This window comes from Coenobita brevimanus, chromosome 14, assembly GCF_032717465.1.
Source record: "Coenobita brevimanus isolate Jiangsu-jjx chromosome 14, ASM3271746v2, whole genome shotgun sequence".
NCBI classification, from domain to species: Eukaryota; Metazoa; Arthropoda; class Malacostraca; order Decapoda; family Coenobitidae; genus Coenobita; species Coenobita brevimanus.
The window spans coordinates 27,404,905-27,430,255 of record NC_136967.1 but is presented as its reverse complement, the minus strand read 5'-3'; the positions used below and the strand labels follow the sequence as shown (position 1 = coordinate 27,430,255).

The following is a 25,351-nucleotide window of genomic DNA, read 5'->3' as shown; positions in this document are numbered from 1 at the left end:
CCCGCCTGCCCCCCGCCCAGCTCCCTCACCCTCACCACCCCCCCACTCACCCCCCTCCCACTCACCCCCCTCCCACTCTCCTCCTGCCTCACCCATTGCCTCCACCTCAGCTCCTTCTCACGGGGAAAAGAGTGCAGTGCGACCTGCCACTGCCACTGAACCACGCACCGGGAAAGTGGATGCATTTTGTTTGGTCTGACGGTGCTGATTTTCAGCCACACAATCCGCCGTTTGACATGACAAATGCGGGAATACAGCCTGCCTTCCCATGCAACGAAGGAGATGACTTTGTTGACTACTTCTTGGCCTTCATGGATGACGAAATCGTTTGTCAGCGATGAGACCAATTGGCATGCAGCTCAGTGTGCAACAGAAGGGCTGGGACCTATTGGCTCACCAAAGCAAGTGTCGTGGTTGCCTGTCGGGATCAGAGAGCTGTATGTGTTCTTTGCTCTCATGTTCTTGATGCCCCATATCAAGAGACATGAATTGGAGCAGTACTGGCTGGTTGATGACATTACTTCTATCCCAACATTCGGCAAGTACATGTCACGAGATCGGTTCCGACAGCTGCTAGGATACCTGCACTTCGCTGACAATGGAAACCCGTCCCAAACTGACCCTTTGTGGAAAGTAAGGGATTTTCTCAACAGGATTAGGGATCGATTTATGCAATTTTTCCGTCCTATGCAAAAAGTGGTCATAGATGAATCCCTGGTATTGTTCAGAGGACGTCTCAAATTCATGCAGTACATCCCCAGCAAACGCCACCGCTTTGGGATAAAGTTCTTTGTTCTGTGTGACTGTGAGACGGGGTATATCCTTGATTTCGTGATCTACTCTTCAAGTACAATGGACGTGGACAGGAAAGACCCCCTTGGCTTCTCTGGCTCCGTTGTAAAAGTGCTGATGGGGAGGTATTTTGGTGGGAATCATGTGCTGTACACAGACAATTATTACACAGCACTGAAACTCGCCAAATACCTGGCTGAACACAGCATTGGCACTGTTGGCACTGTACAGAGCCATAGGAAAGAGTGGCCAAGTTTCCCAGAAGCATCATTATCATCCAAGGGAGATGTGCACCTGAAGAAGTCAGACAAGCTTCTGGCACGACAAGAAGGTCGTGAATATGCTCAGCACCATCCACAAGGGGGAATTGCAGAGAACTGGGAAGGTCAGCTACAGGACGGGAGAGCCAATCATGAAGCCCGATGCCGTCATTGACTGCAACATCAACATGAGACTTGTTGATAAGTCTGACATGATGATTGGTGAAATAGACTGTCTCAGGAGAAACACCCGATGGTACAGGAAGGCTTGTCTCCACATGCTTGATATGTGCATGCTCAACGCCTTCCTCCTCTACAAGACACAAGTCGGGGGCATAAGGCAACCATCCCTGAGACAGTTCTCCAAGATTGTTGTGCAGCAGCTGCTTGCACGATTTGGTCAGGTGACCACATTGGTCCCGAGGCGACATTCTGACACACAACTTGACCGTCTTGAGTGCCGCAGTTACATGAGCCGGCACCGGCTTGTGAAATTGCCTTTCACCGCAGGCGGCAGGTTGTCACAGGGCCGCCTCAGAGTGTGTCACAACACCACACGGAGGCCTCGGACGAGAAAAATGAGCAAACACCAGTGCCAGGAATGCCAAGTCGCTGTCTGTGTGACTCCGTGCTTTGCCGAGTACCACTCTCTGAGTAAATACTGACAGTGACAGTGATACACAGTGATGCGACAGTGATGTGCTTTACCAATAATTGTATAAGGGATAATGTAGTAATAAGGGATATTTTGCCTAGAAAACAATGTAAATATTGACCAGTATAATAAGTGATATTGTAATAAGAGAATCTGCGGCACTGCTGTGATTCTGTGATGCGACAGTGACGTGCTTTGCCAATAATTGTATAATATAGTAATAAGAGATATTTTACCTAGAAAATTATGTAAATATGGCCAGTAAATAAGTGATATGGTAATAAGAAAATCTGCGGCACTGCTGTAATTCTGTGATGCGACAGTGACGCAATATAGTAATAAGTGCAGTGTAAAAATAATGTATATTGCCCAGATTATATGTAAAATAGTAATTGAAGTTAGAAATAATGAAAACATCGCCGCTAACCAAACGTCAGTGAGCGTGTGATGCCGCAGTGAAGTGCAGGCAATTACAGTGCCTTTTACCTACCTCAGTGAACACAGAGTGGGTGTTTATCGTATGTGCAGTGTTCATATATGTTTATTGTACTATTGTCAGAGAGTGGTTGGTATTTGGTACTGGTGTGTGGGGTGTATAATAGTGATTTTGCACCTCTCACTTCTAACGGCACTGCCCGTCCTGTGAAAGTCAACAAAGCCATGAAAGCTACATCACTGCAAAGCTGAAGGTTAGTACTTTCTAATGGTACCTTATTTTTTTCTTTAGCTTTATTCTGTGCAGAGTTATTAAGGTTTAAAGGTTTGTTTACATTTGGCTGAAACCCCCGTAGGAGAGGCCAGTCGGGGCAAAACAATGCCCGCGGTTAAAGGGTTAAAGACGTGAAGATAATCGTCTGGCTCACCTAGCAATGTGTTATTTAGCTTTCTAAACCCATGCTATGATTCGCTATGAGTCACGGAAAAACTTATAAAGTTACGGGGCATTTACCAAATGGGCGAAAACATCTGAGATTAACTTACCGCCTGACTGCTTGGAATCTTAGCATAGAGTCGTGTAAACGTACCAGTGACCTTCGTTCCCTCCCCATAATTGTTCAATTTTCTTTATAGCTCACACTGTCTTGATATCACCGACATCGGTACTGTAAAGGGTTGTTCAGTGCAGGAGGTTATTAAGGGGTTAATGGGATATATTACTGTTTGCATCAGTACTCTCTTTCACATTAAACACAAAAACGAACAAAAGAATGAGCGCTAAATGTACGTTTAACTTTCATCAGAGAGACCTTAGCAATTCATATTCCTCCAGTTTATTTTTAAGTATTTTTCTGACTTTAGGTTAGGTTAGGTATGGTTAAATTATTAGGTACAGTTCGGTTAGATTAGGTTTAGTTAAACAGGACAGTCCCTTCCTCCATTATGCTGAGGAATAAAAATACTAGAGCTGTCACAGCCGTACAGCTAAAAACAATGGGGAAACTGATTTAACAAGCACCATTATTTATGGGTAATGCATTACAGTATCAGTGGTTCATGGGCTATGCAGTTACCAGTAAATGACACTTTCAGGAATGCGTCAAGAATGAACGAATTTCAAGAATTAGCGAGGGGACTTGAAACGTAACCCTCGCTAATTTGGAGGGGGTGGTTACTGAACTGTATGATACTATCGTTTCGTTTCGTTTTTCGTTTCGTTTTTAAAGGCTCCAACATGCTTGCATGTGTCGGCCTTGGTCACCTAATGGCGGCTCTCCACACTGCACAATCCATTGCAGCCTCCCTGTTCAGTCCCTTAACCCTAAGGTCACACTTAATGACCTTGTCCCATGTCTTTCTCGGTCTACCCCTCATAACCCCACCCCCAATATTAACACTTCTCACTTTCCTCACCCAATTATCATCCCCCATCCTCTCCACATGTCCAAACCACCTCAATCTACCTCTCCTCATCACAACACCAATACACTCCAGTCCCATCCTACCTCTCAACTCTTCCATTGTAAACCCAGCCCCTCCAGGCCTTGGACGCAGGGACCCACTGCACATCCACCTAATCATTGTCATTTCTGTACGTCTGAGCCGGCGAATATCTTCCTCCTTCACTGCCCAGGTCTCACTGCCATACAGCATTACACTCCTAACACATGCTGCATACAAAGACCCCTTAGCACGTAGGGAGAGCCCTCTCAATGTCAGGAGAGGCAAGAGCTCCCTGAACTTCTTCCAACCACTTCTCACCCTAGCCACAGAGCTAGCTCCAGCCCCACCTCCAGCACACAACATGTCTCCCAAATAACAAAACTCTTCCACACATTCAAGAGATTCACCAGCAAGTTCAATCCTTTCACGCCTGACAATCTCCACTTGCTCACCCCGGCACGCCGTACACATAAAATCAGCATTATCTCGCAGTCTACCTCTGATACCACTACATCTCTTATGCACCCATTTATCACACACACCGCACAAGATGGAATTACTTCCCACGCCCTTGTGGCAAACTGCACATGGCCACTCTCCCTCGTCTTTGACAGTACCGCCACCAACCCTAGATATCATCACTTTTGTTTTATCTGCATTTACCCTTAAACCTTTTTGCCCCATACAATCTCTCCACTTCCTAAACCTTTCCTCCACCTCCCTTTCATTCTCTGCAATCAACACCAAATCATCAGCATACAACAACTCTCATGGGAGTCCGTTTCTAAAGTCACGTGAAAGGGCTTCAAGTACCATGATAAACAACATGGGACTCAAGACTGACCCCTGATGCACACCAACATTCACGGAAAACTCATCGCTCAAATCTCCATTCACTCTCACCTGGGTGTGAGCACCCACATACATGGCCATAACCACCCTAACCAGCCACTCCACCAAGCCAAGCTTTCTCATTGCCCACTTCACCACGTCTCCAGGGACTTTGTCAAAGGCCTTTTCCAAATCAATATAATACTATACCTGAGTCTGAAAAAATATAGAAATTAGTGAACATACAGAAGTGTAATGAAACATTAGGCCTACAAGTCACAGATAATACTTCCTGGACTGCCGAGATGATTCCGGACATCTACCGAACAATGAGATTTTCGTAAATGGGACTATTTCTCAAAACTGCCGAAATGTCGGATCTACCGAATAATCAGCTGGCGAATAATGGGACTTTTACTGTACAAGGGAATAATTATACCTGACTTCCAATCCTCCGGGACTCTACCTTCCTCCCAGGCCAATCTGCACATCTTCCACATCCATTCTACTACTATCTCTCCCCCATGCTTCAGCATTTCACCACACACTCCATCAATTCCTGGGTCTTTCCCCGATTTAACTTTCTTCATTGCTTCCACAACTTCTATCCTACTGATTTCTTCCTGTCTTCTCACCTCCCTCCTCCACCCAGCCATTCCCCAACCACTTATACTCGCATTACTTCCATCCTCTATGTTCAACAATTCCTTAAAGTGTTCTCTCCATCTACTCACTTTTTCTCCCTTCTCCACTAGTAATCTACCATATTTATCTTTCACTCCCCTGCTAACTTCACTTCCACCCTGTCTTACTCTTTTCACCTCTTTCCAGAACATTTTCTTACAGTCCCTGCACTTTACACTCAAATTCCTTCCACATATTAATATATAATAGTCTAAAAATTTTATGAGCATATTTTATGATGTGATCACAATTCTTATAAATACCCCTCACAGTTGATTCATTGATGTTATGTTTCTTTCCCACACTTTGCTTGGTCTCACCATTCTCTATAAGTTTCACATTTCTAGTTTATCTGCATAACTTAGGTTCTTCCTCTTCTTTATTTCCCTGCCAGGTGCCGCAGCATTATGTTGGGTGATGGTAGGGGGATGGGGAGGGGGTACGTTGGCCATGGTCATATCATAAAAAAGGTTACTGTTCTTGCTATCACTGTTCACGGTCTGAGGGCGCACACTTGAATTGTTTGGCGGGCAGGGGACTCGGTCGGGCGGCCAATCAGCACTCGGCTGGCACTGACGTCACACGACCAATAATGGAGTGAAGCTTTTGTTGGCTGGACGGAGCACTGGAGCCTGGCCTTTTTGAAATTTTTGAACATTTGCGGTGCACGATAGCAGGCATTTAGTGCATGATAAAGGTATTTGGGTCATTTTTTATATAGGCGTGATAGCGAGATGTGCTATAGCGAAACCCGTGATAGCCGAGGGTTGAGTGTATATATATACTGTATGCAGGTATAATTGTTCCTCTGTACATAGGAAAAGGGGAGAGAGAAGTATGTGGTAACCATAGGGGTATTTGCCTTCTTAGTGTGACTGGTAAAATATATGGTAGAATACTCATTGATAGGGTTAGGCATATGACAGAGGAGCTAGTTGGAGAAGAACAAGGGGGATTTAGGAAGGGAAAAGGGTGTGTAGATCAGATATTTGTTCTAAGATGTTTAGTGGAGAAGTATCTAGAGAAGGGAAGGAAAGTGTATGCTGCCTTCATGGACTTGGAGAAAGCTTATGACAGAATAGATAGGCAAGGTATGTGGAAGGTATTAAGAATATATGGAGTGGAGGGGAAATTGTTGAGTGCTGTGAAGAGTATGTACGAGGGAGCTAGGGCTACGGTGCGAGTGGATGGTGAGCTGAGTGAGTTCTTTGATCTCAATGTGGGACTGAAACAGGGGTGTGTGATGTCTCCATGGCTGTTTAATATATATATGGATGGGGTTGTAAAGGAGGTGCAAGGTAGGGCAGTGGATGTGGGGGTGGCCCTAATGAATGAGGGTGAGATTTGGAAGCTTCCGGTGTTGCTGTTTGCTGATGATACAGTATTGTTGAGTGAAGATGAATGGGAGTTGCAAGGTTTGGTGAATGAATTTGGGACAGTGTGTAGGAGGAGGAAGCTGAAAGTTAATGTAAACAAAAGTAAAGTTATGGTGTTTGAGAGGAATGAAGTCACAGAGTGTGCAGTGAGGTTGGATGGTGAGGATATGGAGAATGTGAGTGCATTCAAGTACTTGGGTAGTGTGATGAGTAAGGATGGAACTTTGGGGGATGAAGTACGTGAAAGGGTACAGCAGGGAAGAAAGGTTGTTGGTACACTGAAAGCAGTGATGAGAAATAGGGAGGTGAGTATGGAAGTTAAGAAGTCACTGCATGATGGTATTGTGATCCCTACTCAGACGTATGGAAGCGAGGCGTGGACCTTGCAAGAGGGGAACAAGTCAAGAGTGAGAGCAGTAGAAATGAGTTACTTGAGAGGAGCATGTGGAGTGACGTGGACGGACAGGTTGACGAATGAAGAAGTGAAGGAACGTTGTGGGATAGATGTGGATGTGGTTGAAAAGATTAGGAGAAATACACTGAGGTGGTTTGGACATGTGGAGAGAATGGAGAATGAAAGACTGACTAACAGGGTGTATGTAGGTGAGGTGGAGAGGGGAGAGGGAGGGGTAGACCGAGGATGAGGTGGAGGGATGGAGTTGAGAGGCATATGAGGGAGGGGGGGGTGAGTTGGGGGGAGGGGAGTCAAATGGTGGGTGACAGAGTGACTTGGAGGCGTTTTGTCTGCGGCCACCCTTTGCGGGATTAGGGCGTCGGGCTATAGATAGATAGATAGATATACATTTGTGCCGGGAGGGGGTTTGTGATAGCCAATACCCTCTTCAGGCACAAAACGATCCACAGATATACATGGCGAGTGATGAGAAGGGTGGATGGTGAACTGAATGAAAGGAAAATAATTGATTATGTGTGTGTGGATGAAAGGATGCGAAAATGTGTAATGGATGCAAGAGCTTATAGAGGTTGGGGGAGTGGACTTTCTGATCACTACTTGGTGGTGGCCAGAATCAAGATCCAAGTCAGATGGAGAAATAGAAGAAGGGAAGGATGGGAGGAAGGACCAGTTGCAAGGAGAGTGGAAAGGTTACAAGAGGATGAGAATAAGGCAGAATATAAGAGAGAAGTGGAGGAATGATTGGGTAAACATGAATTGGAGCAGATGGGGGACGTGGAAGGAGTGTGAAAGATATTCACGGAAGAAATATGTGCAGCATGTAATGTGGTGTGTGGGGTGAAGAGAAGACGGAAGGGGGTACAAGGAACAGCATGGTGGAATGAAGAGGTGAGATAGGCTGTGGCACAAAAGAAGAAAGCATACAATGAATGGATAAGAAATAGGGGCATGGAAGAAGTTGAGAGGCGGAAGAGAGAGTTATATGTAGAAAGGAAGAGAGAGGTGAAAAGATTAGTAAGAGAGTAAGAAGAGAGTGGATGAGGAATTTGGAAGGAATTTGAGTGTAAAGTGGAGGGACTGTAAGAAAATGTTCTGGAAAGAGGTGAAGAGAGTAAGACAGGGTCACAGTGAAGTTAGTAGGGGAGTGAAGGATGATAATGGTAGATTACTAGTGGAGAAGGGAGAAAAGGTGAGCAGATGGAGAGAACACTGTAAGGAATTGTTGAACATAGAGAATGGAAGTAATGCGAGTATAAGTGGCTGGGGAATGGTTGGGAGGGGGAGGGAGGTGAGAAGACAGGAAGAAATCCGTAGGATAGAAGTTGTGGAAGCAATGAAGAAAGTCAAATTGGGGAAATCCCCAGGAATTGATGGAGTGTGTGGTGAAATGCTGAAGCGTGGGGGGGAGAGAGTAGTAGATTGGATGTGCAGGATGTGCAGATTGGCTTGGGAAGAAGGTAGAGTCCCAGAGGATTGGAAGTCAGGTATAATTATTCCCTTGTACAAAGGAAAAGGCAAAAAAGAAGTGTGTGGTAATCATAGGGGCATTTGTCTTCTTAGTGTATTAGGACAACTGTATGGCAGGATACTTACTGGCAGAGTTAGGGAAATAACGGAGGAATTAGTTGGAGAAGAACAGCGAGGCTTTAGGAAGGGAAGAGGTTGTGTCGATCAGATATTCATTCTTAGATATTTAGTGGAAAAGTTTCTAGAGTAGGAAAAGAAGTTGTATGCGGCCTTCATGGATTTGGAGAAAGCATATGACGTGGTGGATAGAGGAGGATTGTGGAAAGTATTAAGAATATATGGAGTAGATGGGAAGTTGTTGAATTCTGTGAAGAGTATGTATGATGGTGCTAAGGCTGCAGTGCATGTGGATTGTGAACTGAGTGAATTTTTCTCTTTGAAGGTTGGGTTGAAACAGGGATGTGTCATGTCTCCATGGTTGTCCAATCTGTACATGGATGGGGTAATAAAAGAGATACAAGGTAGGACAGTGGATGTTGGAATGGCCCTAGTGAGAGAGGGTAGTGTTTGGAAACTCCCTGTACTGTTGTTTGCAGATAATACTGTGTTGTTAAATGAAGATGATGGGGAGCTGCAAGGCTTGGTGGATGAGTTTGGGAGAGTGTGTAAGAAACAGAATCTAAAGGTGAATGTAGGGAAGAGTAAAGTGATGGTCTTTGAGAGAGGTGAAGTCAGTGAATGTACAGTGAGGTTGGACGGTGAGGAAATGGAAAATGTGAGTATGTTTACATACTTCGGGAGTGTGGTGAGTAAGGATGGAAGTTTGGAGGGTGAAGTACTTGAAAGGGTACAGCAAGGAAGAAAGGTTGCTGGTTCCTTGAAAACAGTGATAAGAAACAGGGAAGTGAGCATGGAAGTGAAAAAGGTACTTTATGACAGTATTGTGATACCAACTCTAATGTATGGAAGTGAAGCTTGGACGTTGTTTGAAGGACACAAGTCAAGAGTGAGAGCAGTGGAAATGTTATTTAAGAGGAGCCTGTTGAGTCACATGGAGAGACAGGCTGACAAATGAGGATATAAAGGTGTGTTGTGGTGTGGTTGTGGATGTGATAGGAAGCATTAGTAGGAACACGTTGAAGTGATTTGACCATGTTGAAAGGATGGAGGGTGAGAGACTGATGAGGAGAGTGTGAGTGAGATGGAGGGGGGGAGCGGGAGGAGGAGGCCGAGGATGAGATGGAGGGATGGAGTGGAGAAGTATATGAGAGAGGGGGGTGTGAGTTGTGAGCAGGGAAGTGAAATGGCGGGGGACAGGGCGACGTGGAGGTGATTTGTTTATGGCCACCCCATACGGGATTGAGACATCTGGCAATAGATAGATAGGTATATACAGTATATATATATATCTCATCAGCTGTTTGAGTATCCACTGCAGGACCGGCCTATCCCTTTCGAAGTGGGAACGATACAGCCAATGTGTCTCTACCAAGTGGCTTAGGCTGTCTGGTAGAGATTGTATGTAGGGTGAGAAGTGCTTGTAAGTGTAATTGTGGTGTTGTAGTGGCTTTGGATGTGTGTGTAGTCTGTGAACCAAGTGTAATCGGCCCACGCAAGCTGACTGGGTGCAAGCATACTTTATAGTATGCGACACTGATTCATCCACAGCACCCCTTGTGTTCGCCCTGCAGTACATAGCTAGAAGAACACTCCCAAAGTTTATTACCCTGGAAGGGCACGAACCCACGTTCTTGTGTATGAAAACACACTTTACCACTGTACCATAGAGGCTCCGTATATATATACAGTATATATATATATATATATATATATATATATATATATATATACGGAGAAGGGAGAAAAAGTGAACAGATGGAGAGAACACTTTAAGGAATTGTTGAACGTAGAGGATGGAAGTAATGCGAGTATAAGTGGCTGGGGAATGGCTGGGAGAAGGAGGGAGGTGAGAAGACAGGAAGAAATCAGTAGGATAGAAGTTGTGGAAGCAATGAAGAAAGTTAAATCGGGGAAAGCCCCAGGAATTGATGGAGTGTGTGGTGAAATGCTGAAGCATGGGGGAGAGATAGTAGTAGAATGGATGTGGAAGATGTGCAGATTGGCCTGGGAGGAAGGTAGAGTCCCGGAGGATTGGAAGTCAGGTATAATTATTCCCTTGTACAAAGGAAAAGGGGAAAAAGAAGTGTGTGGTAATCATAGGGGCATTTGTCTTCTTAGTATAATAGGAAAAGTGTATGGTAGGATACTTATAGACAGAGTTAGAGAAAGAACAGAGAAATTAGTTGGAGAAGAACAGGGAGGCTTTACGAAGGGAAGAGGTTGTGTAGATCAGATATTCATTCTTAGATCTTTAGTGGAAAAGTTTCTAGAGAAGAGAAAGAGGTTGTATGCGGCTTTCATGGATTTGGAGAAAGCATATGACAGGGTGGATAGACGGGGATTGTGGAAAGTGTTAAGAATATATGGAGTAGATGGGAAGTTGTTGAGTGCTGTGAAGAGTATGTACGATGGTGCGAAGGCTGCAGTGCGTGTGGATGGTGAACTAAGTGAATTTTTCTCTTTGAAAGTTGGTTTAAAACAGGGATATGTCATGTCTCCGTGGTTGTTCAATCTGTACATGGATGGGGTAATAAAAGAGGTACAAGGTAGGGTAGTGGATGTTGGAGTGGCCCTGGTGAGAGAGGATAGTGTTTGGAAACTCCCTGTACTGTTGTTTGCAGATGATACTGTGTTGTTGAGTGAAGACGAAGGGGAGCTGCAAGGCTTGGTGGATGAGTTTGAGAGAGTGTGTAAGAAACGGAATCTAAAGGTGAATGTAGGGAAGAGTAAAGTGATGGTCTTTGAGAGAGGTAAAGTTAGTGAATGTACAGCGAGGTTGGATGGTGAGGAATTGGAAAATGTGAGTACGTTTAAGTACTTGGGTAGTGTGATGAGTAAGGATGGAGGTTTGGAGGGTGAAGTGCTTGAAAGGGTACAGCAGGGAAGAAAGGTTGCTGGTTCTTTGAAAGCAGTGATAAGAAACAGGGAAGTGAGCATGGAAGTGAAAAAGGTACTTTATGACAGTATTGTGATACCAACTCTAATGTATGGAAGTGAAGCTTGGACGTTGTTTGAAGGACACAAGTCAAGAGTGAGAGCAGTGGAAATAAGTTATTTAAGAGGAGCCTGTTGAGTCACATGGAGAGACAGGCTGACAAATGAGGATATAAAGGTGTGTTGTGGTGTGGTTATGGATGTGATAGGAAGCATTAGTAGGAACACGTTGAGGTGATTTGACCATGTTGAAAGGATGGAGGGTGAGAGACTGATGAGGAGAGTGTGAGTGAGATGGAGGGGGGGAGCGGGAGGAGGAGGCCGAGGATGAGATGGAGGGATGGAGTGGAGAAGTATATGAGAGAGGGGGGTGTGAGTTGGGAGCAGGGAAGTGAAATGGCGGGGGACAGGGCGACGTGGAGATGATTTGTTTATGGCCACCCCATACGGGATTGAGACATCTGGCAAAAGATAGATAGGTATATACAGTATATATATATATCTCATTAGCTGTTTGAGTATCCACTGCAGGACTGGCCTATGCCTTTCGAAGTGGGAACGATACAGCCAATGTATCTCTACCAACTACCAAGTGGCTTAGGCTGTCTGGTAGAGATTGTATGTAGGGTGAGAAGTGCTTGTAAGTGTAATTGTGGTGTTGTAGTGGCTTTGGATGTGTGTGTAGTCTGTGAACCAAGTGTAATCGGCCCACGCAAGCTGACTGGGTGCACGCATACTTTATAGTATGCGACACTGATTCATCCACAGCACCCCTTGTGTTCGCCCTGCAGTACGTAGCTAGAAGAACACTCCCAAAGTTTATTACCCTGGAAGAGCACGAACCCACGTTCTTGTGTATGAAAACACACTTTACCGCTGTACCATAGAGGCTCCGTATATATATATATATATATATATATATATATATATATATATATATATATACAGTATATATATATATATACGGAGAAGGGAGAAAAAGTGAACAGATGGAGAGAACACTTTAAGGAATTGTTGAACGTAGAGGATGGAAGTAATGCGAGTATAAGTGGCTGGGGAATGGCTGGGAGAAGGAGGGAGGTGAGAAGACAGGAAGAAATCAGTAGGATAGAAGTTGTGGAAGCAATGAAGAAAGTTAAATCGGGGAAAGCCCCAGGAATTGATGGAGTGTGTGGTGAAATGCTGAAGCATGGGGGAGAGATAGTAGTAGAATGGATGTGGAAGATGTGCAGATTGGCCTGGGAGGAAGGTAGAGTCCCGGAGGATTGGAAGTCAGGTATAATTATTCCCTTGTACAAAGGAAAAGGGGAAAAAGAAGTGTGTGGTAATCATAGGGGCATTTGTCTTCTTAGTATAATAGGAAAAGTGTATGGTAGGATACTTATAGACAGAGTTAGAGAAAGAACAGAGAAATTAGTTGGAGAAGAACAGGGAGGCTTTAGGAAGGGAAGAGGTTGTGTAGATCAGATATTCATTCTTAGATCTTTAGTGGAAAAGTTTCTAGAGAAGAGAAAGAGGTTGTATGCGGCTTTCATGGATTTGGAGAAAGCATATGACAGGGTGGATAGACGGGGATTGTGGAAAGTGTTAAGAATATATGGAGTAGATGGGAAGTTGTTGAGTGCTGTGAAGAGTATGTACGATGGTGCGAAGGCTGCAGTGCGTGTGGATGGTGAACTAAGTGAATTTTTCTCTTTGAAAGTTGGTTTGAAACAGGGATGTGTCATATCTCCGTGGTTGTTCAATCTGTTCATGGATGGGGTAATAAAAGAGGTACAAGGTAGGGTAGTGGATGTTGGAGTGGCCCTGGTGAGAGAGGATAGTGTTTGGAAACTCCCTGTACTGTTGTTTGCAGATGATACTATGTTGTTGAGTGAAGACGAAGGGGAGCTGCAAGGCTTGGTGGATGAGTTTGAGAGAGTGTGTAAGATACGGAATCTAAAGGTGAATGTAGGGAAGAGTAAAGTGATGGTCTTTGAGAGAGGTAAAGTTAGTGAATGTACAGCGAGGTTGGATGGTGAGGAATTGGAAAATGTGAGTACGTTTAAGTACTTGGGTAGTGTGGTGAGTAAGGATGGAGGTTTGGAGGGTGAAGTGCTTGAAAGGGTACAGCAGGGAAGAAAGGTTGCTGGTTCTTTGAAAGCAGTGATAAGAAACAGGGAAGTGAGCATGGAAGTGAAAAAGTTACTACATGACAGTATTGTGATACCAACTCTAACGTACGGAAGTGAAGCTTGGACATTGTTGGAAGGACACAAGTCAAGAGTGAGAGCAGTGGAAATGAGTTATTTAAGAGGAGCATGTGGAGTCACGTGGAGAGACAGGCTGACGAATGAGGATATAAAAGAGCGTTGTGGTGTGGATGTAGATGTGATAGGAAGCATTATGAGGAACACACTGAGGTGGTTTGGCCATGTGGAGAGGATGGAGGGTGAAAAACTGACGAAGAGAGTGTATGTGAGTGAGGTGGAGGGGGGAAGAGGGAGGGGGAGGCCGAGGATCAGATGGAGGGATGGGGTGGAGAGGTATATGAGAGAGGGGGGTGTGAGTTGTGAGCAGGGCAGTGAATGGCTGGGGACAGGGCGACTTGGAGGCGATTTGTTTGTGGCCACCCCAAATGGGATTGAGGCGTCTGGCAATAGATAGATAGATAGATAGATATATATATATATATATACTATATATATATATATATATATATATAACTGTATATATATATATATATATATATATATATATATATATATAGCTGTATATATGAGGCGTCTAGAACCAAAGGGGCATCGGCGCCAAAATGTACTTTTGAGTTATGACGCTTTAAAGTTGTGTTTATGGCAACGTCATAACCAGAAGGCAATAAACAGACCTTTTATACATCAAAATGATCATCAGCGCCTATGCTCTACATGTAAAGCCAAAAAAACAAAACAGTAATAACCGTAACCACAAAATATGCAGTAAACCAAACACCCAATTTATAAATGGGCATAATAACATATTGTAGGGATTTAAAAACATAGCAGAAAAAACATCAACGAATGTATTAATGTACAAAACTTGATTAACTGAAGATTCCAGTTCACTTAATATTAATAAACGAATAATTATTACTGTAATTTCACGTTTTTGACAACTAAATCTGAAATCAATGCAGTTATTATTTTTCCTCTACCATAATAGATTGAAATAATAACACTAAAAAAAAAAAAAAGTAGTGTAGTGCTTAAGTAAATTGAGAAGGGGTAGTGGGGGGTTAAATGGTGGGGTCGTCATCTAGGAGATCGACATCCAACTCTGCCTCCTCGGTGCCACGCCCCCTCCCGCTGTCTCCCCTCACCACTCTCTTTTCCTCTTCCTTTCTACCTTTTTCCACTTCTCCACACACTTCGGACACTTACGAGAGGTTATGTGGTAGGTCTCCATATTATAATTGCAAATCATACTAGATAGATAGATAAATAGATAGATAGAGAGACAGATAGAAGCAGGAAGTCAAATGATGAGAAGGTGTTGTGTTTGCGAGAAGCGAGCAGCGCTAAACGCTTACACGGAGGAAAGCTGACGACAGCGGCCAGTAAGGAGGTGATTCAGTTAGCTGTCAGCAGTCCTCTCGTGAGAAAGTTCTGTTGCCATGAGGAACATACGTGACACACACATGTTAGGAAAGAGATGTTAGGAAAGAGAGTTTAGAAGGAGACAAGCGACCCTAGAGAGAGGTCGAGACGGAGATTAGCCTTAGAACAGAGAGAGAGATAGCGAGACAGGGAGGTAGCTACCCAGGACTTATACTATTATACCTGTTTAATATTTCCAAGACAAATAAAAATAGTCCCTTACTATTCTTTACCTCTCCCGTCACTACATGACATCTGGTGGGGAAACTACTACAAGATATAAAAGCCGCTCGACCACAAGTCTAAAATATACTTCTCTACAAGTAACTACAAAGTCTTTATGACAGTTATAGGCACCACCTCCTCACTGTAACTATGTGATGAAATCATCTTGTCACCCCCCCTTCAACCCCAATAACAACAGCTCATCTTGTCACCAATAATCTACGATAAATGGAGTAAAAATCCAATACGTAATAATTAGACACCTCAGTTAATACGGGAGGGAAGTCTCACCAGCACACCGGGTGGGCCACACGCTTGCTGATTGGCTGCTCTGGGGGAGTGGCAGAGAGTGAGAATGCTGATTGGTTTGGGCTGTGTGGCTTAGATGCTTGCCTGCTCTGATTTGTTCGCCCGGCAGCATGGACAAACCCACGTGACTTTGAGCCCCTCTACCACTGTCCAGAAGGCCGAATCTTGTATGGCAACCAGTGCTGTCACTGAGAAGAGGGTTAAGCCTGTTGTCTCCCCTACCTAACTCAAAACCAGTATATTGGTGGGGATGCCCCTTTGGCTCTAGACGCCTCATATATATATACAGGTAACTCGCACGGAACACGTGGGTTTCGTTCCTACCGTGCCGTGTTAGGTGCGAAATCGCGTATATTTAAACTACTCCGTATTTTGCTCCCTAGACCCCCCAAATGTGTTGTTTTGCTGTTATCTGTCACTGGTAATCACTAGAAAGCACTTTAAGTGGTTAGAAGGTTTATTTATTGTTATAACTCACAAATACAGTACTCCATAGCAAAACTTCAATACACAAATACTGTACGTAAACACTAAGAAACATTCCAACGCCGATCATCGGTAATCATATAAATCAGGTTAACTGGTACCGGTGCTTTAACTTACAAGTACATACCAGAACAGTACATATTTAACTTAGAAATGCAGTACTGTGATATCGAATGATTTCAGTACATAATCTGTTAGGAATGGCTGGAAAAAAAAAAATGTTATGAATACATTTTCACCTTTTTGAGATACGTTTATGGTAGTTTCGAGTTATTTTTTACGTTATCGTTGTGCCCATGCTTAGAAGAGGGAGCGAAAGAGTTGAATTTTCAGTCCTAAATGAGAAAACTGCACGTCCTCCAAGGCTAGACTCTGCCACGGGAGAATAAAGTGGAGGGTCAGTCCCATTAGCAATAAGGAAGTTGTGTCACAACTTCCAGCTCTCACACCACGAGAATGGCTAAAAATAGAATCGTAATGCAGTTTCAGAACTAACATTAAGTCTAATTATTACGAATACAGATACAAAGCAGAAACAAATACATTTACAGACGGGGAAAACGTACTTCTTCCGTCATAACATGTTCATCTTTCTCTATCTTTTTACGTTCATCATTTTACCTTGTTATTTTCGCAATATTGCTGTCTCGTACACAGGGTGGTTGTTTGTGTTTTGCAAGGGAGGAAAAAGATTGTATTTTCTGTCTGGGTCGAGATAATGGGTGTAACTATGTGTGGTTAGGCATGGCCACGAGCGAAAAAATCGTACATCCACTCATCACGATAGCAGGTGGTTAACTGACAGACGATGCACGAGAGGGTGAAGTCAAGGTCAGTCTCATGTCCCAGATTTTCGTTCACTTCCCGAAAGTTTTCAGTTTTCTAGAAGTTGCATTGCATCAAATGATCCAAACCATTACAGCAAACCTGAGCAAATAGGTAAAGATACCAAGACAAAACAAAAAAGGCAGTATTCCGACGCCGATCATGGGTAATCATATAAATCAGGTTAACTGGTTACAAGGCTTTATTTAATGCTTTAATTGCTTACAAGTACATACCAGAACAGTAAATATTTAACTTACAAATACAGTACTGTAGAAAAGCAGTACAGTAAGAGTTTAACGAACAAACAAAAAAAGGCAATATTCCGACGCCGTTCATGGGTAATCATATAATTCGGATTAACTGGTTACAAGGCTTTATTTAATTATTTAACTTTATTTCGGTGCTTACAAGTACAGTACATACGAGAACAGTAAATATTTAACTTACAAATACTGTACAGTACTGTGGAAAAAACGAACAAATAAAAAAGGCAATATTCTGACGCCTATCAGGTAAACTGGTTATAAGACTTTATTTCTTGCTTTAACGTTATTTAATAGTACTTTAAGTTGCACATAAACTTACCAGAACAGTACAGTACTGTAAATATTCAACTTACAAATACTGTGCTGCTGTACTTGGGAATGTCTCACTCACTGAATAATTTTCAGCCTAGATCGTCACGTAATCAAAACAAACCGCTTGCTGCGGTGACGTTCGAGGATTTGATCTTTCAAAGGCCTCTCCTGCGTTAATTTGTAGTTTTCATAATGGTTCTTTAATCTTACGTTGTCTTATATGTATCCCAGCCCTTACCGTGTATAATTGCGAGCGCGTTCCGTGAGATCGTGTTCCGTGCGAGTTACCTGTATATATACCTGTATATATATATATATATATATATATATACACACACGTACAGTGAGTCCTCGAAATACGAAATGGATAGGGGCCAAAAAAATCTTTTCTAATCCGAAATTTCGTATATCGGAACGATTTTCCTCATTGTAATATACATATAAAAGGGGGGATGCATTCCAGGACTCCATTGGACCCCCCACTGAAACTTTACCCCTCCTATTTAGAAGTATGCAGTACACGTATACATTATTATACTATTGTACAGACATAAAAAAATAAAACATACAGCTAATTACTATAGTGCTAGTACACTGTACAGTTAAATATAAACCTGTGCTGCGGCTGGAGATTCGTGTCCTTGATATGGTGCTAAGTCACATGGTGGGACCCTATTGCACCTCTGGTACTTCCTCGACTGGTGCATGTGTTTCTGAGGCTGTTGATGGTCCAATTTCCTCTCCAGAGTGAGAGTATGGTGTTCTTTCTTCTTGGCAGCTGGTTCCCCAGATGCTGGAGATGATGCAGGGCAGTTGGGAGGCATGGTGAATATACGAAACGAGGAAGAACAGTGAAAAACTGCACAACGTACAGCAAAACTGAGAGGAGGGGACGGACGTGACTTGACTGAGAAGCATGCGAAAATGTGTTTACCAGAGAGGGGTTAGTTCGTTTTCTTGCCGGAAGCGAGCGCGGCGCTTTGCAGCGTGCCCATTTTGAATTTTTCATATTTCTTCTCGTATCATTTTCGCACCATCGAGACAGATGCTTTCGTGTTGTGGAATTTGTCCTACATTCATTGCTTTCGTACCATTGGAAATTTGTACATCGTTTTCGTATTTCGAGGAACACACTGAGGTGGTTTGGCCATGTAGAGAGGATGGAGGGTGAAAGACTGATGAAGAGAGTGTATGTGAGTGAGGTGGAGGGGGGAAGAGGGAGGGGGAGGCCGAGGATGAGATGGAGGGATGGGGTGGAGAGGTATATGAGAGAGGGGGGTGTGAATTGGGAACAGAGCAGTGAAATGGCGGGGGACAGGGTGACTTGGAGGCGATTTGTTTGTGGCCACCCCGAACGGGATTGAGGCGTCTGGCAATAGATAGATAGATAGATATACAGTAGAACCTCTCTCATTCGGACTATATGGGGAGAAGGGTTGTCCGAATTAGCAGATTGTCCGGACCATCAGGGTAATCTCCAGTTCATACCAAAAACTATCTACATATGGTATGTTTGTTAATTATTAACATATGTGGCATATGTCAACCCTTCGTAACTGCAAAAGATGAAAGGATACTAAAATAACCAAACTAATCATTTACGATAGTTTTGTATTGCTTAAAATACAGGTAAGGCCATGACAAGAAACTAGCCTACATTTTAAATTGTAGTAAGTGACTGAGGCCCGCATAGGCAAATAAATAAATTAATTGATTAACTGTAATAATTGGAATAAAAATAAAACCTATGTAGGCAAAAAATACATTGTCATCTTTGGCATATTGATAACGCCCATATGGGCAAGAAACTAATATTTGATGTACAAGTAAAACACATTTAAGTACAAAAAATAACCTACAGTAATCATTAAACACTGCAGAATATTCTGGCCCATTTTTGTGTAAGCAAACTCCTCCTTTTAACACCTTTATTCATTGCAGAAGCTACACTTGCATTAAGGGGCATGGTAAGGAGGATTAACTTCTGAAATACAGCATAAAAATATAAATGGTTGGTGAACTAGTTGATGGATCGAATGCTAGCGTGTGTTTAAACAGGTGCCCATGTTGCGACCTAGCGTGATCCAAGACTAAACGAATGACGTTCGCTTGCTGCGCCGATACTGAAAATGACTAGAATTACTTTCAACATATTTTTGGAGCTTATTATTTTTAAATTTTGTCCGAATTAACAGAAATCCGGATCAAAGGGGTCCGCATCAAAGAGGTTCTACTGTATATATATATACTGTATATATTATATATATATATGTATATATATATATATATATATATATATACAGTATATATAGTGTACTCACTAGTTTCACGCCTAATTAGTACGAGAAACATGTCGTGAAACTAAAAATTGCAAAACTTGTGCGTATACTGTACACGTAATAAGTGGTAATTGGTTCTGGGGTCAGCCACTTCATTCCCTCTTAGCTACCCATTAACCCCTGCTGCGCAAATTCTTTTCAGCCTAGTTACTTTCCCTGAGTGATTGTTTTCAGACTTTTTTTAAAGTTGATTTTATGTCATCAGATCAAGTGTTTCTGAGCTCGAATTCTTCATCACCTTCGACTTTTTGTAGTTTACGCTTCTTGGATGGGTGTGAGGGTCGTAATAAGTCACCAGCACCATGGGAGGTAGATGGGCGTGTCTGCCATTGCTGGGGTACAAACGAGAACTGAAGCATTCAGTATGTGGTATTTGGCAGCTGTGGTGTGGGAGGGCTTGGCAGCTGCTGTGATGGCATAGAGGGAGACTGAATGTTCCCATGGAAACTACTGACACTTCCTCGTGCTTGAAATTACTGTGCAGAGACCCATCACTTCATACGAAGCAATCAACGCAGCCAGGGGTGGCCTGCATATCTGAAACACTAAATGTGCAGTATTTGGCAACTGTGGTGTGGCAAGGGTTGGCAGCTGCTCTGATGGCATAGATGGAGACTCAGCATTCCCATCTGGGGGGCAAGGTAGCTCAGTGGTAGAGCATTGAACTCGGGAGTGAGAGGTCGTGAGTTCGAGCCATACCTGGTAGCTGCCATGCCGGGAGGGGTAGCACCCTCCTGCCACATTGCATGGCTGTATAATCTAATAAGGTCTAGCATGGGGAACATTTATCTTTCAATGTTCCCATGGAAACCACTAATGCTTTTTTGTGCTCGAAAGTATGGCGTGGAGACCCATCGCCTCATATGAGGTGATCATTGTGGTATGAGGTGATCATTGTGGCCAGGGGTGGCCTGCATATCATCACCTCATAAGAAGAGATGAGCGTGGCGGGGGCTAATTACACAATACACCTATTAATTACATACAGCAGTCAGATATATATACTGTATTACATTACTGACCTGTAATACTAAAAGACTTTACTAACATTGACACATAGGCTGAACTGCTTGATGAGGCTTGAATATGAATTCTGAGGCTGGGAGCGGTGGTTAGTTACCACCTGCCCCCTTGCTGCCCCTCGTCACCACTGTAGGAAAATTTTTTGCTGTTTCAGTATTGGCGAGCCAGCTTTGCCTTGATACACTGAAAATTTCATCTTGCAGTGTCCTTTGAAAACATTGATCAACCGGTGGAAGCACAGAAGGGATGTGGATTATCAATACGTTTTTTTTTTTTTTTTTTTTCATGCAACAGCCTGGTAATAGGGACATGCCTGGTTCCTCGTCTCAGGCCCAGAGATGCTACTTTGCTCACGGTTTCTCCTGGCAATTCACTCCCTTAGATAATGTTCAGTTACAAGAAGGAGGCTGTTTCTTTCAGAGGTTAAACTAAGTGCATGTCCAGTAGAGTAACAGGAAAATAAACTCACACTAGCACTCACTGTACCATGGTTCTTTTTAATTGAACACACTGTTGATTCTGGGCAGTTAAAACACTTCACAATATCACATGTTCTAGCACTACTGTCCAGCATGGCTAGTATGCTGCTTTTGTCTTCTAGGGAATATTTCTTTTTACACCTTTATGGTACTCCCAGGTACCCTTGCCCTTCTTTGAACCCTCAGCACTGTGGTCACTCATTATGTAATCGTGAAATATGTTGCACAACACACAAACTAGAGACTCAGGAGTGGAAGTTCTGTGAATGTGAGATCACAGTAGAAAGTGTCACCGGGGCTTGTGAGACTCCTTGCAGAGGAACATTACTTTGCGTTGCGAACTGCTATTAGCGAAAGTATAATTCGTGAAACTAGTGAGTGCACTGTACGTATATATCAGAACACATCTTAGGCACAGACCAATAATGTCATAAAAACAGTGTTATTTAACAAGGTAGAATGTAACTCATTTTACATAGAACCTTATATTTTGCATAGTCTTCATATCACCAACTGCATGAATTCCCACTGGAGATGTTTTCAGGATTGTTAGAGACCTTTTAAGTAGGGCTTGTTAGAATTGTGATTCAGATGTTAGAAGAAGGCTGCCTGCGCTGTATGTCTGAGGCCATGTTTTGTAGAAGCTGTTGCAGAGGTTGTTACAATCAGATTGGAAATAAAAGATAAGACATTTAAAGGTTGACTGTACTATATGCTAAACTACCAGAGGTTTAAAATATTTTTGATAAAGTAAAGCCAGTTATGACAGCCTAATATTCCAACCAGATTAGGGTACATATGCACAGCATTTTTCATCTGGCATACTTTTTCATCCGAGTGCATTACAGTAGTTAAGAAAATAACCGATACTGGAGGACCATTTCTAAAGCCTATCAGATACTGGTGTACTGATTTGTTAAATAGAGTTTTGTCAAGTACTATATGCTGTAATTTATGAGGTATTTTGTTTGTTGTATGTTTGAATATGACTAAAGGATGTTCAATAATTGCATGTTATTGAATGATTACTAAAGCTACTGAATTTCTCAGACTGTGCGAAATGAGCTGGGCCAGACCAACGGTCCAAATGCAGAGCTGCTGAACAAAATTGAAGCAAGAAATCTCGAACAAAGGGAGTTTTTTGACAAGTGGTTGTCCTGTGATGGGCTAGCTGTGGCATGGATGATTGATGATATTAAAAGTGGCAAGCTACAGCAAGGTAAGAACTTTATAGTGTACAGTATATTATTGTAGTGTTCAGTGTATACAGTATCTGGGTGATGTTATTAATAAAAGTACTGTACACTCAACCCTCCGCTATCACTCCCAATTGGTCCCGCTATGGCTGCGCTATAGCTGAAACCTTGATAGCCGAATTGAAGAACTTATGGTAATAGTTCTAATTGGTGCCATGACCTCAATATTTACCCCTAAGATACCTTTTTTGTACCACATATTAATATATAATAGTCTAAAAATGAGCATGTTTTATGATGTGATCACTATCTATCTATTTATTGCCAGACGCCTCAATCCCGTTTGGGGTGGCCACAAACATATCGCCTCCAAGTCACCCTGTCCCCCGCCATTTCACTGCCCTGCTCACAACTCACACCCCCCTCCCTCATATACCTCTCCACCCCACCCCTCCATCTCATCCTCGGTCTCCCCCTCCCTCTTCCCCCCTCCACCTCACTCACATACACTCTCTTCATCAGTCTTTCACCCTCCATCCTCTCCACATGGCCAAACCACCTCAGTGTGTTCCTCATAATGCTTCCTATCACATCCACATCCACACCACAACGCTCCTTTATATCCTCATTCGTCAGCCTGTCTCTCCATGTGACTCCACAGGCTCCTCTTAAATAACTCATTTCCACTGCTTTCACTCTTGACTTGTGTCCTTCCAACGACGTCCAAGCTTCACTTCCATACGTTAGAGTTGGTATCACAATACTGTCATGTAGTAACTTTTTCACTTCCATGCTCACTTCCCTGTTTCTTATCACTGCATTCAAAGAACCAGCAACCTTTCTTCCCTGCTGTACCCTTTCAAGCACTTCCCCCTCCAAACCTCCATCCTTACTCATCACACTACCCAAGTACTTAAACGTACTCACATTTTCCAATTCCTCACCATCCAACCTCGCTGTACATTCACTGACTTCACCTCTCTCAAAGACCATCACTTTACTCTTCCCTACATTCACCTTTAGATTCTGTTTCTTACACACTCTCCGCAACTCATCCACCAAGCCTTGCAGCTTCCCTTCGTCTTCACTCAACAACACAGTATTCTTATAAATACCCCTCACAATTGACTCATTGATGTTATGTTTCTTCCCCACACTTCGCTTGGTCTCACCATTCTCTATAAGTTTCACATTTCCAGTTTATCTGCATAACGTAGGTTCTTCCTCTTCTTTATTTCCCTGTCAGGTGCCGCAGCATTATGTTGGGTGATGGTAGGGGGACGGGGAGGGGGTACGTTGGCCATGGTCATATCATAAAAAAGGTTATTGTTCTCGCTATCACTGTTCACGGTCTGAGGGCGCGCACTTGAATGGTTTGGTGGGCAGGAGACTCGGTCAGGCGGCCAATCAGTGCTCGGCTGGTGCTGAAGTCACACGACCAATCACATAGTGAAGCTTTTGTTGGCTGGGTGGAGCACTGGAGCCTGGCCTTTTTGAAATTTTCAAACATTTGCGGTGCGTGATAGCAGGCATTTAGTGCGTGATAAAGGTATTTGGGTAGTTTTTTATATAGGCGTGATAGCGAGATACGCTATAGCGGAACCCCTGATAGCCGAGGGTTGAGTGTACAGTAAACTCTTGAGTTACAATGGCACATTTTGCAACATTTCAGATTTACAACATAAAAATGAGGATCTGAGTCAGGTTATATGGTATTCATATTTATGCTGAAATTTGACCATTGAAAATTAATTAATTAAAGAAAGAGAAGTTATAAATATAACGTGGGTTACACCGTTAATGGCATGTTTGGCGTCTCCTGTTCATGTGATCAAGGAAGTAGCCTCACGTGGGTCATGGATGCAAGCACTGACACTCATTTCTGATCTAGCTCGGTCAAAATAGCATATGAAGAACAGCATTGCATATCACACATTATATAAAGTACATTAAAATCAATAAGGAGATGTATAAGGTGATAGAGCGACTAATAGTGGAGATACCCTCTATGTACAGTGTGTGTTGCCTTGCTTTTATGACCCAGTCCCCACCAAAATGTGAAGAGCACCATCACATTGCTCATTACATACAGACAAGATAACATTTAAAATGAGTGAAATACAGTCATGGTGTGAATTGTTGTGCAGGTATCAGTTGTGCACATTCTGTGTCTCTCTGTGAGAAATTGTGACAAAGACCTGGTTTAGCCCCTGCTGAGACAACATGTGAATAACAGCATTGTATATTACACGTATTACGTATGAGTGATGTAACATTGAAAATGAGCGTCATTAACCCCTAAAATGCAGGGTGTCGCGTTTGCGATGCTCGCCGAAAAGGACATAACGGCGGAGCATCGCGTTTGCGATTCAAGTTAATTTTGAATAAACGCGGGCAAGGATGTTCCAGCTGGTATTGTCTATCAGTACCACCACCCTTTAGCTACAATTAGCATAATTTACCTTTGTACTACTGACCCCCGTTGTTGCCAAGTATCACGTCCCCGCCACCACCACCACCACCACCACCACCACCACCACGGCCGGCCAGCCTGGCTGTGATACATGGCAGCGATCTGACTACTCAGAACTGTAAATCTGCACTCTCCTCTCACAAGCAGTTTATGCTAATAGGAAACGCTTGTTTCCCCAGTTGTAACACTAGCTTTTTTTCGCACGGTTTGCCCCTGTTTAGCGTCAGTTTACCGCAGACTTTCAAAGTGGCATTATGGCGAGTTCTAGCTCTTCCGAGTCAGTGCGAGCGGCAGACAGGAACAAGAATAAAGTGACGGGCGTAAGGCAGAATAAAAAGCGCACTGCGGTGATCTTTTTGGAAGTAATATGATTGAAAATAATGTAG

General features: G+C 43.2%; 1 protein-coding gene across 1 annotated transcript in view; it reads left to right on the top strand.

Annotated features, from left to right (window-relative positions):
• Nucleotides 1-25,351, top strand: part of LOC145390263 (uncharacterized) — a 355,704-nt gene that overhangs the window by 246,938 nt on the left and 83,415 nt on the right. The window contains exon 5 of the mRNA XM_080265244.1: nt 22,347-22,515. Coding sequence (XP_080121370.1) covers nt 22,347-22,515 — 169 coding nt within the window. The remainder of the gene's footprint in view (nt 1-22,346; nt 22,516-25,351) is intronic.